Source organism: Octopus sinensis, linkage group LG2, assembly GCF_006345805.1.
Source record: "Octopus sinensis linkage group LG2, ASM634580v1, whole genome shotgun sequence".
Lineage (NCBI taxonomy): Eukaryota > Metazoa > Mollusca > Cephalopoda > Octopoda > Octopodidae > Octopus > Octopus sinensis.
This window is the reverse complement of record NC_042998.1, coordinates 137,285,088-137,305,240: the sequence shown is the minus strand read 5'-3', so window position 1 is coordinate 137,305,240 and position 20,153 is coordinate 137,285,088. Positions and strand designations below refer to the sequence as shown.

Sequence of the window (20,153 nt, the reverse complement as noted above, 5' to 3'; positions counted from 1 at the left end):
TTTAAGATATCACAAAATTAAAAATTTCAATATTTTATTTCAGACGAATGAATATTATCATTATTATTATCCTTCTTACTGTGTGATTTATATGAATATCATAAGTGAAATGTTTAATTCCAAAATAGTAAATATATATATATATTTCTTTACACAAATGGTAATTCTGTTTTTCCTTTATTATTAGTGTTTTCTTTTTCAATATAACAACTTTTTTTTCAAAATGCAAAATTGTTAATGTGTACACTAAAAGAAAAGAAAATGTGATTATCTCTTATCTGTACACATCATTTTTCAAATGCCCTCATTATTAACAAGAAAATTTCTTAACAATCCAACAAAGCTGGAGCTTATAAAAGTATCTATGGGCAGAAAAAATTAACTGTATGTCTACATTGACTGTCAGTATGAACTCTTGTGTATATATATGTATGTATATGCGTGTAACTGTTTATGCATATATGGGTACAGTTTGTGCATTTGTGACATTATGTATATATGAAAGTGTGTGCGTTTGCTTCAATATATAATAAGGTATGTTAATGCCCAGTGGCCAAATGGATAATGTACTGAACTCTTAAGTTTAAGAGCCATGAATTAATAATACTCAGCAGCAGAGATTGCACTGTCCTTAGGAAAGACACTTAACTCTACCTGCCTCAAACTGGAAATGAGATGTTGTGATGGATGGTATTATAATGTAACAGCTTTAGGAAGCACCTTATCAGTGATGTGTGAATGACCTAAAAGAATTAAAGAAGCAAAAAAAAAAGTGCATGTGTGTGCATGCATATCTTTGTATATAGATGAGTAAGTGTGCTTTGGTTGATATTATTTTACAAGAATAATAATAAATTATAGCAAAATAATGGAACCTATCTGACTTTTGTTCTTTCTAATGTCTCAACTGTAATTTTCCTTTTCAAAAAAAAAAAAAAAATTTAAAACCATAATAATTATTCTTTCTACTATAGGCATAGGGCCTGAAATTTTGTAGGGAAGGGTTAGTTGATTACATTGACCTCAGTACTCAACAGGTACTTCTTTTATTGACTTTGAAAGGATGAAGGGATAAGTTGACCTTGACGGATTAAGAACTCAGAATGTAAAGATGGACGAAATGTCACTAAGCATTTTGTTCAGTGTAGTGATGATTCTGCCAGCTCACCACCCTGGTTTCAAATTTTGGCACAAGGCCAGCAATTTCAGGGGATGGGGGGAAAATCAATTATATTGACCCCACCCACACTCAATACTTCACTGGTACTTTATTTTATTGAATCCAAAAAGATGAAAGACTAAGTTGAACTTGATAGCATTTGAACTCAGAATGTAAAGCTAAAAGAAATTCTAAGCATTTTGTCCAGCATACTAACAACAGTGCCAGCTTGCTGCCGTAATAATAATAATAATAATAATAATAATAATAATAATAATAATAATAATAATCCTTTCTATTAAAGGCACAAGGCCTGAAATGTTTAGTGGAGAGGGGGCTACTTGATTACATTGACCCCAGTACTTGACTGGGACTTATTTTATGAACTCCAGAAAGATGAAAGGCAAAGTCGACCTTGACAGAATTTGAGCTCAGAATGTAAAACTGGAAGAAATACTGTGAAGTATTTTTGTCTGATGCACTAACAATTCTTCCAGTTTGCCACCTTAACAATAGTAATAATAATAACAATCCTTTCTACTATAGGCACAAGGCCTGAAATTTGGGGGAGGAGGATAGACAATTACATTGACTCCAGTACTCAACTGGTATTTAATTTATTGGCCCTGAAAGGATGAAAGGCAAAGTCAACCTTGGTAGAATTTGGAGATAATAATATCAATACAAAGACGAAACCAGTATTCATCATCATTTAATGTCCCATGCCAGCATGGAAAAATGGATGTTAAATGATGAAGATGATGGTGAATACTGGTTTCTGACAAAAGCACAAAGCCTGTAAATTTGATGGGAGGGGATTAGTACCATTCAACCTCAGGACTTGAGTGGTACTTTATTTAAGAACCCTGAAAGGCTGAAAGGTAAGGTTCAAATCCGGCTAAGGATTTGAACTCAGAATGTAAAGAGCCATAGCAAACAAATACTGCAGAGTATCTTTTTCTGACACAAATAATTCTGCCAGCTCACCATCTTAAATATCAATAATTCTTTCTAATTCTTTCAAAGCCTGAAATGTGTAGGGAGGGGGAAAGTTGATTACACCAACTCTAATATTTCAATGGTACTTTATTTAATCAACCTCAAAGAATGAAAGGCAAAGCTGACCTCAGTGAACTGAGAATGTAAAGAGATGGAAGAAATAGTGCTAAGCATTTTGTCTGTGTTAACAATTCTGTTAACTCATCAACAAATAATAATAATATTTTTTTCTAATTTTTGATACAGGGCCAGCAATTTTGGATGGAAGGGGAAGTCAATTACACAAGCATCAGTGCTCAACTGGCACTTATTTTATTGACCTTGAAGGATGAAAGACAAAGTTGACTGTGGTAGCATTTGAACTCAGAATATAAAACCAGAGGAAATGCTGCTAATCATTTTGCATGGCATAGTAACAATTCTGTCAGTTTGCTGCTTTAGATAATAATAACAGCAATTTCAGGGAGGGGGTAAGTCAACTACATTCAATTACATCAACCCCAGTGCTCAACTGGTACTTATTTTATCAACCCTAAAAGGATGAAAGGCAAAGTCAACCTCAGTGGAATTTGCACTCAGAAGATAAAGTCAAAAGAAATGCCACTAAGCAGTAATGATTCTGTTAACTCACTGCCTTTTTAATGACAAAAAATTAATAAAAAGGAAAACATTTATTTAGAGATTTAATGTGTACCTATATGTCAATAGTTTGCTATCTAAAGAGACTGTATTAACTCTGTAGTTGAACTTGATAACAAAAGAAAGTTTATTGTCTAAATAAAAAAAAATCAACAAGATGATGACAGGGATCAGTTATAAAGCTGAGTGTTGATCATTTGTCATTGAGAACTGGTGGCTAAATAATTTACTGTTACTGATGTTTCTTACTTCTCCATATACAGGAAAATATATAAAGTGAACAAATAAATGAAGTTAGGTTTCCAGCAAGAAATATAACAAGTGAAACTAGTACAGAAAGCTAGCAATTTTGGGGAGGGGATAAGTTGATTACATCAACCCCAGCGTTTCACTGGTACTGATTTTATCAACCCAAAAAGGCTGAAAGGAAAGGCTGACACCGGTGAAATTTGAACTTAGATCCTAAAGATGGACGAAATGCCACTAAGCATTTAACTTGGCACTATAATGATTCTGCCAGCTTGCCGTCTTGAAAGCCCTTAATATTAAAAACAGATTGGTGTCAAACTATGAAATTTGAATGAACCAAAATCTAATTCTTGGCTGGAAATAAATAATAATACTAAAAAGAGAAGGAAAAAAAAAACATATTCATAAAACAACTTTCTAAAAAGAAACATCAGTGAAGTCAAACTCTGGGTTGTATCTAAAGATGTTGGAGATGCCAGAACTATGTGGTAGCTTCTTATTGCCAACACTGAGTTTTTAATTAGAATTTGGTCTCAACTACTAATTCATCTGATCCCTATTACCAAGGTCATCCAGGAATATATCAGGTTTAGTTTAGCCAGTGTAGAAAGTTCAACATGTGATGATATACCTGAGATTTTGGCTTACAGTCTGATTCATATTACCAATGAAACTAAGGGCTCCAGAGAAATGAAGCTAAACTATTGTCTTTATGCTAAAAAAGAAATAAAAGATAAGAATAACCGATGGTAGAATTAATTCTATTGCAAGTATCTTTCATAGGAAAGTCTCTGCTCTTACAGCTAAATGGACTGCAGCAATGTGGGTATAAGTATCCTGCTTTGAAATAACAATGAAACACTAGTAGCAGCTATGAGTTCACATGCCCAGAGCAGGCAACCCTATACTCCATCAACTCAAATATTTTACCTCAGATTGCCAAAACCAAACAGAAATTTATCACCATTGTTCTGACCAGTGAAGAAGGCCCCCAAATTATCAAGACAAGACAAGTTTTTAAAGATTACCAATATTCTGACACATAAAAAATCCGAAATATACCAAGCTTAAGTACTGAAGATTTCAACATAGAAAAATTGCTGATAAAAGAATATTTCCAAATATAAGGCAGCTGTCAAGATTTTACAGATATAGCCTATACAAAAGTCTTCTCTTTTTTAGTATTTGTATGAGTGTATGCATGTGTATTTATGCATGCTTGATTGTGTTTATGTGTAAACAAATGTGCGTATGAACACAACTATACTTGAGTTAAAAATAAAAATATGTAAAACTCAAGTATTGTTATCTTTTCAATCACAGAGACACACACAGTATATATATAATTTCTAACAGATATTTAAGAACAAGGCTGATATAACAATTGTCCTTGGAATATATTTCATTATTTCATGACAAGAACTGGACTAAAAATCAGATATCAATTCCAAGGATACATACACACACAATAACATATTTACACACACACACACACAATAACATATTTACACACACACACACACACACACACACATATGCACACACACACACATATATACACATACATTATGTGTGTGTGTATATGTGTGTGTATATATATGTATATATATATATATATATATATATATACACATACATACATACATACACACACACACACACACACCTATACATATATGCACACATACACCTGTATGTATAAGACACACACACATATTTATGTGTGTGTATATATACAGATATATATATGCGTGTGTGTTCAATTCAATGATAACAAAACAAAGGAAGCACGATAAGTCAATTATAGAAAACTTAATGAATAAATAAAAAGGATGACTGACTGACACAAAAATGAAAGTTAATAAATAAAAACAAAACAAAAACAGTTTATCTTCTTTTTTTTTCGTTTTTAGTTTTTGTTATCAGAACTTTTTCAAACACATTATCCAACAACACTTCATTTTCAACACGCCATAGAAATATGTGTGCGTGTACACATATGTATATATATATATATATATATATATATATACACACACACATATATATATACACATATATATATATATATACATATATATATACATACATATATACATACATATATATATACATATAGCCTTCAACTGTTTGCACATACCTTATTGTGTGCATACCCGTGTTTGTAAAACAATGTACATATTTTTTTTCACATTCGTTTTTTTTTTGCTTTTTTCTTTACAATTTTTAACTACTATTATTTCTTTCACTTTCTTCTTCCTTAAGAATGTTAGAAAATCCAGTTCCTTCTTGAAGGCATAGTGAGGGTAAAAGGTAAAAAGAAAAAAAAAACAAAAAAAAAACAAAACATTGTAAGTGATGAAATGAAGTCATCTTTGTGGTATTATTATTGTTATTTATAATTATAATTATTATCATTATTATTACTCAGTACTTTTGATAACTTAGCTTCAAAGAGCCTGACAGTGGTTAATACCAAAATTTATATATGTGTTTGTATAGATGTATGTTTAAGGAGGAGGAAGGTAGTTGAGTTTAGCTGGGAGATGGTAAGGGATGTTGTGTTCAAAAGAAAGTGAAAAGTCAGCTAGGATGTTAATAGGAAAGGAACATATATCATCTTGCTCTTAAGTAAGAGTGCTGAGGCAGACTGGATCTCTGGCAGGCGCAGCAGAAGCTCACCAAATCTGTTTGGTTCATCAGAATGGTGAACTGCAATGTACTGCTGTAGAGCACATGTATATCTGTCTTGAACTCTCTCTACTTCTTTCACCGGCATTGTTTGATCTGAAAGAATTAAAGAAAACAAATGAAAAAAAATTTATAAATAATTTATGGACAAAATATAGGGAAGTTAGTTTACATAAAGCTGTACGAGCAAACCAAAATTACTTTTATTTATTTGGGGGAATGAAGGAAAGGATACAGTGTCTGTTACATTGAGATGCTTTATTACATGAAGTTATGTCCTTCAGGGATGAAATCAAATATAGTTTACTTTTTTGTCCTTTGGTTTGTTGTGAGCTTAATTCAATCAATGAGGAACAAGCATGGCCATGTGGTTGAAAAGTTTGCTTTCCAACCACGTGGTTTCAATTTCAGTCCCACTGTATGGCATGTTGGGTAGATGTCTTCCACTATAGCACCATGCCAATCAAGCCTTTTGAATTAATTTGATGGATGGAAACTGAAAGAAGCCAGTTGTATGTATAGGTGTGTGTGTGTATATGTGTAATTTATATGCATACATGTGTATGTGTGTGTCCGTGTGTGTACGTTAGTGTCTCCTTGTTATGATATCTGGTGATTGTTGTAAGTGAATGTCATTCATTTCCAATATTCTACGAAAACATGTCTGACCATAAGGAAATATTACCTTACTTAGAAACAAGTAAGGATTAGTGAAAGTATGGGCATTCAGTCATAGAAGATCAATTTCAATAAGCATCATCCTACTCATGGAAACATGGAAGAATGGATGTTAAAGTGGTGATGGTGCACTGCCTCTACAAATTGTTGCCAGTGTAAAAACCCTAACAGTAAGTAGGTACCACAGAGTAGGTAAAACTCCTTGTTGTAAGCAAAGAAAATATTGTATAATTGCTGGGTTCTTAGTTAGATTACAATGTTGGTATTCAACTCTTGTGAGTACAGAATGGAATCAGACACCAAAAGTGGGTCATCCTAAATATTTTGGTGGTGAGCTTACTTAGCAATGTCTTAAGGGACCCTACATCGCAATATGTTAAGGGGCATTTATCCTGTACCCTTATTATCCAGAAAAATATCATAAATTAATAAAGAAAATGTATCTTAAATTTTCCAGTCTATGAATTCTTTGTTACCATATTTCTGTCAAAATACACTGCCTTTGTTTCAATTAATTTTGTAAATACTATATTTGATGACATAAAAGACACATGGGCATATTAGATGGACCCCAATTTCAGCAGTGAATATTTAAGAAAAATGTTTTTAATGCATTAAAACTTAAGGGTAGTCCAAAATTGCATATAAGACCAGGGGTAGTGATGATGTTTTGAGACATTTTTATGGTGAAAAGTGTGTATCTTATATGCCATCAAATATGGTAATGAAGAATTTGATAAAATAATTGTATTTGAAACATAAATCAACATGATAATTTTAATGGAACGTTTTAATTTAGATTTCTTTAAACAGAAAGTGTGTAGTGTTAAACTAGAAATGATTCCAGGTATCAAAAGGGTATGTCATCTTTCAGAAATGAAAAATGAGTTTTAAATTCAAATCCAATGTGGTACATTCATCTAGGAATAACATACCCGATCAGGATTGGAGATGAAATTGATTGATATGTGATGCAGACATAAATATTGAAAGATTTTTCATCTTTAAAGAAATTATAATGCTATCAATAATAACTCAACTCAGATATTTAGACATTCAATGATAATACTGTTGACAATGTTGATTTAGATAATGACAATAATTATAATATGATAATAGCAAATAATAATTGATAATGACAATAATATAACCAAACTTACTATGATTTAATAACAGCACAACTTGTAAACAGACATATTCTTGCTTTGATAAATTCATATTGACAAAGGCAGCCATAACATGGGTTATTTTCTCAACAATCTCACCAATTTCATTGGTCAGTTCCTCCAAAGTGAAATATTTCTGAAAATTTTTATTCAAATATTGTGCAAGTTTTGACATGTTCCACCGATAAAGATCTCCAAATGACATAGCAGTTGGCTTAGTAGTGATCAAAGCTCGGTGAGCTGTCGTAATCAACAGCAAAAGTTCATGCCATTTTTCAGTTAAGATCTGTTGATGTATCTGTAGAGGTATTTCACTATAGAATGGCAGCTGTCGAGTCCATTTGACCAGCTTATTAACAATGCTATCACCAATTTTATAGAGAGTGTTCGAGACAATGTCATCATTAATTAACTCATCTAATTTACAGGCATCAGCTATGTCTAAGAGACAATCACACTGTATAAGTTCATTGATGAGTCTCTCAAAGTGTGGCATAGGAGACGCTGGCAACAGAGATAACACTTGGGAAGTGGATGCTGGGGACAGCTGTGATTGGGAATGAGGAGACAATTGTGAAGGAGGGGGCTTGCTAGGGTGAGGCTGTGGCCTGATTGTCTTTAAGTGTTCAGTGTGATATTGTGGCATATCAAGGTTTTGTAAGGATGGTTGTTGATGGGGAGGGGAATGATGGTGGTTATGATGGTGATGTTGCTGTTGAATCTCATTCTGTTGTTGTTGTTGCTGATGCTGCTGCTGTTGCTGATGACTGAATGATGACACACTGCTGTAGTGAGCAACAAGGGCTGAACGAGATGCATTAAGTACATTTGCAGTTGAACCAATGGGTATTTTCATCTGGTCCTTAATGTCCACCGGTTCTGTTTTGATGTTCATGTCTTGGCCAACACTAATCTGTGCCACTTTCTGCTTGTACAGCTTGGTAGTCTGCTTTTTTCTTTTGTGCTTCTTGTATTTTACCTGTAAATAATTGAAATTGTTATAATTAAAACATTGTTAATCAATTATAGTAATTCTACAAAATTATTACAATGCTGTCACAACACAGTCTCTTCTATCATTATTATAATGACCTCAGTTCCTTGTAGCTGGCTGGTTTCATACCTCCACTACTCAGGCACCCTCCTCACTCATCTCTCTAACTTTCAACTTTGTTGCATCCAGCTCTTCTTTCCCCCACACTAACCACAAAACTTAATCCTTCTTGCCCTGAATATCATTCCTCTAGAATCTCCTCCCAGCTCATGTCTTTTCTGCAGATGTTGACCTGCAGATTGATGAAAGGCAAAGGAAAACCTGGTAGAATTTGCACTCAGAATGCAGAAAGACAGAAATAAATACTGTAAGGAATGTAGTTGGTTCTTTAGTGCTTCCATCATTCCACAATTGCAATACTGCAACAATATTACTGTGATCTCTGTTGTCAGACACTTATCCCATTATATTATTATCCCCTTTTAAGTATTATCCCTGTTGTCAAGCAATTATCTGTGGGCAAAATAATTTCTCTATAGCATGATCCCTGTTGTCAAACACTATTATACTATCCCTCTAATTTCACTCTATGTACTATCATATGTCTGTCATACACTATGTTAAATCATTATGTAAGTGAATAACTAAAATTAATAAACAAACTTTACTCTTTCATTGCTTGATGCATTAAATAGAATTTATCAAACATCATTGAGTAAATCTCACAACTAGGTTATATATCACAGTCCACATGATGAACCTTTAAATAGAAGTGTACACAAACCTTGTATAAGTTATAGACAGCTCCAGAATTACGTCCACCGGGCATTCTATCTTCACGGACAGCTAAGGAGGAAAGGAATAAAAAAAGAAATTGATTATATCATATATGAAATTTCCCAAGATATTGATATAAAGGAAAACGATTTCTTAATTACATATAGCTTTGCAAGTACTACAGGTCAGAAACATATAGATTACTGTAAAACCTTGTACTCTTTACAGTTCAAAGTCACCTATTAGGAGCTACTACTCCTTAAGACTAAGTGTTTGTGTGTATCATTTGGTGTGGTTTCTTTGGCTGGATGCTCTTCCTAACGCTAACTAATTTGCAGAGTGTACTGGGTGTATTTTCTTGTGGAACTAAAACTAGAGAGGTTGAATAGGTTTGGTAAGACAACATAAAAGGGACCTCATAACTCTAGACTTGCCCTGCTCATTTTCCAATCACTCAGTGTATTTTGCATAGCACCAGCACTAGAGATGTACCCCCACTCACCATTCATATGTAGAAGGAACATGGCAAGCTATGTTGAAATACACTAGCGGGAGGTACTTTATACACAGGAAATGTACAGAAATGTGCACAGCAACCTAGAGCATGTAGAATGGGGAAAGGGAACAAGAGAGGGAGCAATGACAGTAGATAGGCCAGAAATAGATAATTGAGAGGAGGAGAAGGGGAGTGTAAGAGTAGAGAGACAGAAGAAAGGGTGAGTGAGAGAGAGAGAGAGAGAGTACAGTACAGCAGGGCAAAGTTGGAGTGTATTGGGGAGGGGAATGAGGGTAGTCCAATACAGCCTCTTATATATGGTCTTAGTAAAGGACAACAAGAGGATTTAGGGCTATGCCAGGTATAGTGCTTTAGTCTTAGCTGATTATTTCTCCTGTCCCACTAGAAAGGTGGCAGCTGTGGCACCTCTTCTGAGGTTGAAGCCAAACTGCATCCAAGATAACTGACCCCAATTGAGTTATGAAACTAACTCTCTTCTTGATTGTGCTATCTTTTTAATCTTGTTCTTTTGATAAACATTACTGAGTCAATAATTCATCACTTAAAGACACAGTAATAACCAAACACAGCTCTAAAGTATTTCTTTCTTTCTTTTTATGAAGAGCAAATGGTATCTAATAAAATCTGACACAACTGCAGTAGGACAATAGATATTGTTTAAGATTTAATGGAGTGATTGAGAAAACATATATATGGTCCTAGTAAAGGACAACACGGTCTGTGTAAAGAGGATTTAGTGTTGACAGGCAAAAAAATTAGTCAATAGAAGTTCAGATTTTTGCTCTAATTTGTATTGTCTAAAGCCTTAAATGATTACTTTCTATGGGTGTTCTTTTTATGTACCTTGCCTCGGGCCCTCAAATCCATGGATATATAAGGATGCTGTCATGTTTTAGGCATTCTTAGACCTGGAGGGGCCCATCCTTCTCCAGATTTGAACATATCTGATTTGTCCAGAAAGAGAGACAGATAGGAAGAAAGAAAAGAAACAATTTCAATATAAAACTGGTATTTTAGTCATGGGCCTTGAAAGGATGATAGGTAGTGCTGCTGACTTCAGCAATATTTGAACTGAGTCTGAACAATTCCTGCAAGACATTCTATCCAACACTTTTAATGATTCATTCAATTTACTGCTTCTTTATAAATACATACATACATACATATATGTATATATGTATATATGTATATACATATATGTGTATGTATGTACGTAGAGAGAGAAAGAGATATCAGGAAGAAGTGTTTATTGCTTACCAGCCAAAACCATTCCCATTTGTAAGCATTTCTTGAAACGGCAATATTGGCACCGATTACGTTGCATCTTGTTTATCTCACAGTTGCCACTAGCAACACAGGTGTAAACCCGTTTGTTCTGCACTGTGCGCTTAAAAAATCCTTTACACCTGCAAAGAGAAAAAAATCAAAAGGAAAGGTAAATGAAATGTTCAAAACTTCTATTAGTTTTTTTAAAGGCATCATCATCATAATCCACTTTTCATGCTTGCACAGGTCAGATGGAACTCATTTAGATGCAGATTTTTTACATCTTGATGTCCTTCCTGTTACCAAACCTCACTTGTTTGAAAGCAAGGCAATATTTCCCAATGACTGGACATGTCTTCACAAAAGATTGGGAAGAAATGACACCACTTATATGAAGGTGACATACGTTTACAACCATCTTGTGATACAAGGACGAGGAGACACAAACACACAAAAATAAGCACACACATAAACATGCACACATACAATGAAATTCTTCCTCTCCCTGTCAACCAAATCCACTCACAAAGCCTTGATCAGCATGGGGCTCTATTAGAAGACAGTTGCCCAAGGTACCACATAGTGGAACTGAGATAATCATGACTAGATTTCTGAGACAGTAGAGCAAAAGGGATACAGAATCAAGATTTATAACAATTACCATTACTGTCAGGAGACAGTAATGGAGCAAATTAACAGCAAAAAATTGGGTGAAAGAGAAGAAATTAAGAAAATGGAGGAAATAGAAGATAACAAATGTAAGAGACACAGAGAAACAATAAAGAAGGAAAAAAGAAGGTAAAGGAAGATAAACTGAAAAGTTTTACTTACCCTTCACATGTAATGATACCATAATGAAGACCAGTAGCTCTGTCATTACAAATAGCACAAATCATTGGTTCTTCACAGTCACTATCACCTTCAGGACTCTTCATATTGCTGCCATCTCCAGGACTGACACAAACATCATCTTCAAGAGTTGAGGGCAAAGAGCTAGTGAAATACATATTAGAAGGTGTACAACCTTTGTTCACTTGTGTTAGAGCATGACCAGCATTGTTTGGACCAACTCCATTGTTGAGGGGAGGAGCATGCCGATTATGGTTATGATGATGGTGGTTGTGATGGTGGTGATGCCCAGTATTCTGGCCATTACTTCCATTGGTGCTATTGTTGATGTTGATGTTGTTGCTGGTGTTACTGTTGTTGAAGTTGCTGTTGGTACCACTGTTGCTGTTACCAATACTGCTCATCTCAATATTACAATTAACACGATGGTTGCCATTTGCACCAAAATTCATAACAGTGTTGTTGACATTAGTAACTGGTGTCATACACATGTAATTGTCTGAATTATTACCACTGTTGCTGCTGCTGTTGTTGTTGGTGGTGGTGCTATTAATACTGCTACTATTGCTGTTGCTAAGCAACCATGTTTTTTTAGAGTCAACCATGTTTTGCTCATATTGTTCCTTTTGGCTCGGGTTAATATAGGGATACCGACAGATTTGGTAAGTAGTGCCACCTTGAGGAATGACAGTCTGGTTTGTCTTTAAGTTACCAGAGCTCAGTGTAAAGTGTTGCTGTGGCTGAGTATCTGCTTGTTTCAGATTGCATTCTACAGCTTGTTGTTGTTGTTGTTGTTGTTGGTGGTGGTGGTGGTGTTGTTGTTGTTGTTGTTGGTGTTGTTGTTGTTGTTGCATCGAAGGATCGATAACAAAATTTATGTGTGGGATCTCAGCAACATTGCCACTATTGCTGTTTGTGGGGCTGTTAAACTGTTGGTTGGTGAGCAGTGTGGGCATCGTATAAATAGTTTGTGTTGAAGAGATTCCACTAGGCACTGTTGTCATCACTGGTATCATATTCACAGTTGTCATATTATCTCCCATATTCTGTTCTCTAATAATTTGAGGTTGAAAGACAAAGCCTGAAGGGAAACCAACATAGGCTATTCCAAAAGGCATATTCACCGGGCCATTGTTATTATTGTTACTACTATTCACATTATCATCATTTTCTTCTTCATTACTAAAAGAGTTATTAGCTTGATTATTGTTCATAACAAGCAATGGATGGTTCACAATAACATTGTTCTGATTTTGAAGAGCACCAGAACTTAGAGGTGAACCTGAACTGCAGTTCCGACTGGCATTGTCTTGATTCTGGTCAGGCTGATAATTGACCATATGACTTTCAGGAGTGTTACACTTTTTCTTATTTTGGAAACTATTATTATTATTATTTTTATCATCATCATCATTATTATTGTTAATGTTCTGATTATTGCTGTTGTTGTTGTTACTGTTGGCTTCTACTTTCACTTTCAGAGTGAATTCTTCAAATTTTTGTTTCTCAGCAAGAATGTTGTTGCTTTTGTCAGACACAGCCACTACATTCTGCTCAAGAAATTTTGACTTGTAGCTGTCCTCAGCTGTTGACTGTACAATAGAAGGTGAGTTGGAATTCTCATGACTGGCATCACTGAACTGATCACAATCAGAGACATAACCAGAACTCTCGCTGCCCATACTGCGACGACTTTCATTGCTGACACAAGATTCTGTGTCACATCCAACGAGATCTAAGATGCGACGTCGTTTCAGCTTCAGTTCACGGTAAAGACTGATGCCAGAGTTCTCTAAGTTGTAAAAGGGCCGCTTAAAAGTGGAAGACTGTGCTGTTGCAGTCATCTGCAATAAAAAAAAGAACACAAATATATAAATTTATATATATATAACCAACATCAATATAGGAAAAAAAAACACATTAAAATCATATATATCTATTTAGTTTTAATTATCCATGTTTGTCTCACTAATATATATATGTGTGTGTGTGTATGTGTGTGTGTGTCAAAAGGATGAGTGAACCCAGTTTAGGGTTGATGACTATCAAGCAATAGGTGCTGGCAAAGCAGGAGTAGCAATGTTCAAAGGTCCCAACCATAGCAGCAAGCAGTTTGATGTATCACATTGAGGTTACATATGTTATGTTTTGTAGCCTGGTTTGTGTTTGTAATCCACTTAGATGTTAGTCTGGTAATATTAGACAAATTTCAGCAAGGGGAACTTCTTATATGATGTGAACTGTGATAGTAAGAGAAATCAGTAGCAATCTGTATTTTGGTTTCACATCCCTACCTTGCCTCACATGCATCCATTTGAGCCTGGTAAGTGGAACACTCTGGAACAGTTCTGGTTACACAATCAAAAGAGAAGAGTTGACATTGCACAAACTTACTCTGCTTAAAACAAATTTTTTTTTAATTAATTTTCAGCAACAACACTTCTATTTTTTCTTTTTTTATTTGAAGACAATCAGCTTCAGGATGTTGATGAGTAGTGTTACAGTACAACTGTACATGTTGAATGGAGAAGATATATCAGACTTGGTGACAGTAGATTGAGTGAGTTGTGCATGTAAGAAGTTTTGGAAACTGAGTGATATGTTAATGAGGAGAGAAGTGCCATGATTTATAGATGTGGACTATGGCTACTGAACGTAAAACAGCAGAGAAGGCTGTAATGAATAAAGATGAGAATGGTTCAGTGGACAAGTGGAGTATCTCTATAAGAGAGAAAGACAAAAACAATGAATTGCAGAGGATGGGTGATAGGAATTGAGCCAATAGTGGATGTTGTGAAGAGAAATGGGATGAGATAGTTGGGTCATGTTTAGGAAGATTGAAAGTTGACAGGGTTTGAGAAGTGATGGAAGGAAGTAGAAGAGGGAAACCAAGAAAGACAGTAAAAGTGCTATAGGACAAAATAAGTGCAAGGGGGTAGGTGAAGTGCTAATATAGAGAAGAGTCTATGAAGCTAACCCCTGCTTTAGCAGGGAAAATAATCTTAAAGTGCTGTTGTTGTACATCTCTGTAATAATAGGTTCATGTTTGATTTGCAACAGTGTCATGTTGAAAACATCAGTTCCCATCTGACCACTAAAGTTTAAGCAACTTAGAACCTAGTTAGTACTTAGTTGACAGCTTAGTAACCTTAGATGTTGCAAACATTTTGAATTTTAGGTGGTAGTCTTCATTTGATGCCCACTTTCAAGCTTCACTTGGTTCTTGGGTACCACTAGTGCAGTTCATTCTGCAAGCATTTGGATCAGTTCTTACCTTCCTCCCATTATTTTTTAAGGTTTTCAAAACCCTCCTTCTTACACTAACTTCTATATTTAAAAAAAAAAGGCACTTTGTTATTGAATACTTAAGGTCTTTCTTTTGACTTCTAGAATCTACTCTATCTGTCTATGTATGTGTATATACATACATCATATATACTTTATTAGATTTAATCAGTAGATGTTACAAAGTGGCTCAATGGCTGAGTTTTGTGCATGGCATTTTATCAAACCTTTCTCTCTCTCTCTCTCATGCTCTCAATGTATTCTTTTACTTTTATACTTCCACTCGTTTCAGTCATTAGACTGCAACCAAGCTGGGGCACTGCCCTGAAGAATTTTTAGTCAAATGAATCGATCCCAGTACTTATTTTTTTCTTAAGCCTGGTACATATTTTATCAGTCTTTGTTGCCAAACCACTAAGTTATGGGGACATGAACACACCAATACCAGTTGCCGAGCAGTGGTGGTGGTGGTGGCGGATAAACACAGACATAAAGACACACACACGAGAGGCTTCCTTCAGCTTTGCTCAACCAAATCCACTCAAAAAGCTTAACTACAAATATATATACATATATAAATATATATGGATATATATATATATATATATATATACATACAAGTAATCCAACCCATGGAAAATGGACGTTAAATAACAATGATATATATAAATACATTCCACACAAACTACACACATACAAAAACATTCCAGTGTCAAGTTGTTTGAATGGTTATTTCAATTTCTAAAGTTGCTATTATTATCATCAAATCTGATTGGCTGTAAGAGTGCGATAAGCTCATTGCAACAGTTTACTTGACTGTGGCATTTAGGTCATTTTTCAATGGAATTGTTGAAAGTCACATGCAATTAAGGAAATTTTAACCCAGCACTCCCAGTATAACACAGACATTATATTCAATGAACAGAGAGATGAAGTTATCATACTGAGACTAAGCTAAACTGTTTCATATAAAATACATTCAGTAAACTTTACTAATAATACATATTACACAGCACATTTGAACATTTGAATCTATGAAGATAAAAATATATGCTCCAATAATTGAAAAATTAAAAACAGCATAATGAGGGAAATAGAGTGATAGTAGAGAGGCACAATATGTGTGTGTGTGTGTGCGTGTATAATATTCTTTTCTTTTGGTGCATCTGGAGTAACAGGAATGATCTCATTGAGAAACCTACAGCTGGCTGAAGTAATGAAACATGGGAAAAATTACCATAGCCGTCGAATCTTCAGGTGTTGCTGACACTATATTGCCAGGGAGCAAAACAGATCACAGTGCGTTCAAACTGTCATTGAATCTCACTATTGATGACTCAGTAACCTGTAACATTAGTAAAGGAACAGGAGCAGTAGAAGTGTAAAAGTGTTAGATGATAATCAGGGACAAATGCATTGTGTCCCCTAAAGTTTTTTCTGAGGTTTTGTATCAAACTGTCAAGAATTTCATCAGAAGAAATTCTTTCAATGAAGTAACAGTCGCTTTAGCAGGTGACATTTGTTAGATGCTTCCAGTTATTCCGAAGAAGACAAGAAGCTGATCAATTCAGAAACATAAACTGAAAAAAAGAAAAAAAACACGAGAGCTTACCTTAACAAAGACCAACACTCAGCTGATTTTGTTACAAGACTTTTGGAGCCTGGAAAAAGGGTTTGCTGTACCTGATCAAAATTGGGACATATTTATGGTTGTTATTAGTGAATTGATGTTATCAGTCTTTCCCAATGTCTAACAGAACTACCACAATTGCAAATAGCTCTGTGAAAGAGCAATACTTTTCCCACCCCTTTAAAAATAAGTTTGTTAGGCTGTTAAGACAATCAATGAAGAAATTATTAAACAAACGGTTGCATGGAGATGAATCTATTTATACATCTACAGACATTGTTTTAGATTTTAAAGAAACAGTGAGCCATCCAATTAAATTCCCTTAACAGCCTGTAGCTATATACTGTGCCATACCACAGACACATACTGAAGACTGAATCCCCCAATTATTCTCCTTAGGATCTTTTTAGCTGTTTTGCATTTGTGAAAGTACATTAAGTTGGTAGCTGTGTGGCTGTTGAGGATGTGATTATTCCAACCCATGCCAGCATGGAAAATCATAATGATGATAAGTTTATATCAATGAAACATTATACTATTTATTCAGTTTGTGAAACAACAGATCATTTCATAGTTCAAGTTTATAGCAAAGTGTTTCTGCTAGGTAAATATTAGATCAACTGGAGCATATTCAAACTGTTCCCCTCTAATTTCTACACTGCCAATTTTTTATACAAACCTGAAAACTGTTGTTGAAGAGAATTCATTATTATGAATATAGGTTGTAAATCACAAATTTCTACTACAAGTCATTATATTCCTATTCTAGCATAATATGTATCATCTATGTAACAGATTTATTTTGTATGCACATTGATCCACTAGAGCAGATTCTCCTCGCAGTGACCTAGTGGCTACATAGAGCTACATGGAGTGAGCTATTGAAACAGGAGTGTCTTGGCCATAGGCACAATACTCTTTTGTTGACAGATAATAACTGTCCCAACAGATAGAGAAACATTGTCTGAGACACTGTAAAGGTTGTTATGCAAACTCATATGTTATTTTCAATAAGGTTGAAAAATGACAATACATTTTAAAAAGATAGATTAGGATGTAGTATTTGTTGGATTAAGTTCAACAAGGGAGATGTAGATTAAAAGATTAATTATAGTTATTTAGATTACTGGTGCAATTTCAAATGAGATCAAGGTTATTGAGTAAAATAAAACAAAGAAAAGGAAACAGAAAAAAAAAACAAGGAAGATTTTAACTTACATTTGTAGGTTGTTAAGTAGAATAAGTTAGGATTTCACAATTTCTTTCACAGAACTGTTGATGGCAGAGCATAACAGAAGTATCAGGATCAGATGAAAGAGAGGAAAAGGAAAAGAATGGAAGCATTAAATTAACTGACAAATTAATAACAGGGTAAAAAAAATACAAATTAATAACAGGATTAAAAGAAAACAAATCCTAAATAAAATAATTATTTCTGAGCTACAGCTCCAATTTTCAGAAGAGAGAAACGTATAGTCAATTGAATCAACCTAAGGTAGATAAATAGCTGAGTTGATTTAGGTGAAGTTTGAACCAAGAACCAAGAAGAATGAAACAAATTCCAAAATTTAACAAGTGTTTCAAATATAGGCATGAGACTAAAAGTTTTAACAGGAGGAGTTTAGTTGTACTAGATTGGTACTATATCAACCTGAAAAGGATGAAGGGTGAGATTGTCCTTGGTGGGATTTGAAATTGAAATGTAAAGACCCAGAAGAGATACTGCCAGGTATTTGTTCAACACTCGAATAATTCTGCCAGCAAACTCATTGGACACAAAACCAATAAATCAGTTTATGATTCTATGGTTTGCATGTGAAAATCAGATTAAAAAGTGGGTAAAGGGTAAAACTACTGCAATGAAATGTCTCTGGAAGAATAAAAAGCCAGGTTTATTTCAGAGAAATTTCAACAGAAAGCATAAACTAACAAAATGAGTCAAGGCATTTTGTTTATAACTCCAAAGATTCTTAAGTACTCAGAAATATCCTGTTAAGAATCATGGCTTCAGACATATACAAGGCCTATTGCTATCCATTATTGGGAGTGGGGATAGTTAAATATAAATACTTTGTAGTGCTGTTTATACAATAAACTGCACCCAGTACGCTCTATTATGTGTGGAGTTGGGAGCACCCTAGAGTGTTGTTGAATATATAAAAGCATCTCTTGTACTGGGTCCAGGAAAAAAATGCATCCAGTACACTGTGTGAAGTAGTCAGTGTTAGGATGGTCATACAACCAATGAAACCTAACCAAAAATGACACATGAATGAACTGTGGTCCCCTGACCCATCTAAGAGAGCAGCAAAGATTAGTCCAACCAATGCCAGTATGGAAAGTGTACATAAAATAATGATGATTTTGGGTGGTGAAAGAATTGGAAGTTATGACAAAGTGATGGATACATGACTCCTAGCTGACTCTAGGATACTAGAATTTTTACTCAGACTTCTTTGTTTTCATTCATCAAATTTGATTTCAATGTAACATATTTTGATTTAGATGTAACATAATCAAGAATTAGACAAGAATTGTAAGTTATGAAGGTATAGCTAATATCTGTGTGTGTGGGTGGCCTCAGTACTGTTTACTCACAGAAGGAAGTAACTTCAGAGGAATGCCAAACAGAATCACTTTAAATGAGACATATTTATTTATGTATGACTAACATGAAGTAGTGATATTTTATTTAACCAATAAACCAATTGCTTCATGTAGAATCCATACAAAAAAAAATTGTTAGTTCAACTGTCCTGAAGGGTTAGAAAGATAAAGTAGGAAATATCAGATAAGTTTATCTTCAATTCTTGTGAAATGGGAATTTGGGCATAACACATTCCATTGTAAATACATTCAAGACTATTTTTATGATTTAGAGCAGTGCTTTTCAAGCCAAAGAGAGTGGAACAGCTTCACCTCCTTCTGAGAACTGGAAAATTTTATATAGGGACTGGAGACAAAAAGGGCTGGGTGATAGATGCATCTTTTAATTGCCATACTTTAAAAAAGTATTTTTGGCTTTCATTCTGCTAATAGAGGCACAGGCATGGCTGTGTGGTTAAGAAGCTCTCTTCGCAACCCTGTTCAGTCCCACTGTGCAGTACCCTGGGCAACTGTCTTCGACCAATGATTGAGAATGTATGTGTCTATGTACGTGTCTTTATGTGTTTGTCCTCCACCACCATCACCACCACCGTCACTGTTGGGTTCTTTATGAACCTGTAACTTAGCATTCAGCAAAAAAGACTGAT

General features: G+C 34.6%; 1 protein-coding gene across 5 annotated transcripts in view; it reads right to left on the bottom strand.

The window, feature by feature from the left end:
• Positions 1-5,183: 5,183 nt before the first annotated feature.
• Positions 5,184-20,153, bottom strand: part of LOC115229588 (LIM domain-containing protein A) — a 61,813-nt gene continuing 46,843 nt past the window's right edge. For 3 of the 5 annotated variants that reach the window (XM_029799920.2, XM_036499645.1, XM_029799927.2), the window contains exons 2-7: positions 18,118-18,171; positions 11,967-13,828; positions 11,127-11,275; positions 9,360-9,421; positions 7,576-8,560; positions 5,184-5,833 (exon numbers count right to left, since the gene is read on the bottom strand). In XM_029799920.2, coding sequence (XP_029655780.1) covers positions 5,634-5,833; positions 7,576-8,560; positions 9,360-9,421; positions 11,127-11,275; positions 11,967-13,828 — 3,258 coding nt within the window. In that variant the 5' untranslated portion in view covers positions 18,118-18,171 and the 3' untranslated portion in view covers positions 5,184-5,633. The remainder of the gene's footprint in view (positions 5,834-7,575; positions 8,561-9,359; positions 9,422-11,126; positions 11,276-11,966; positions 13,829-18,117; positions 18,172-20,153) is intronic. The other 2 variants (XM_036499652.1, XM_036499648.1) reach the window with 2 other exon arrangements.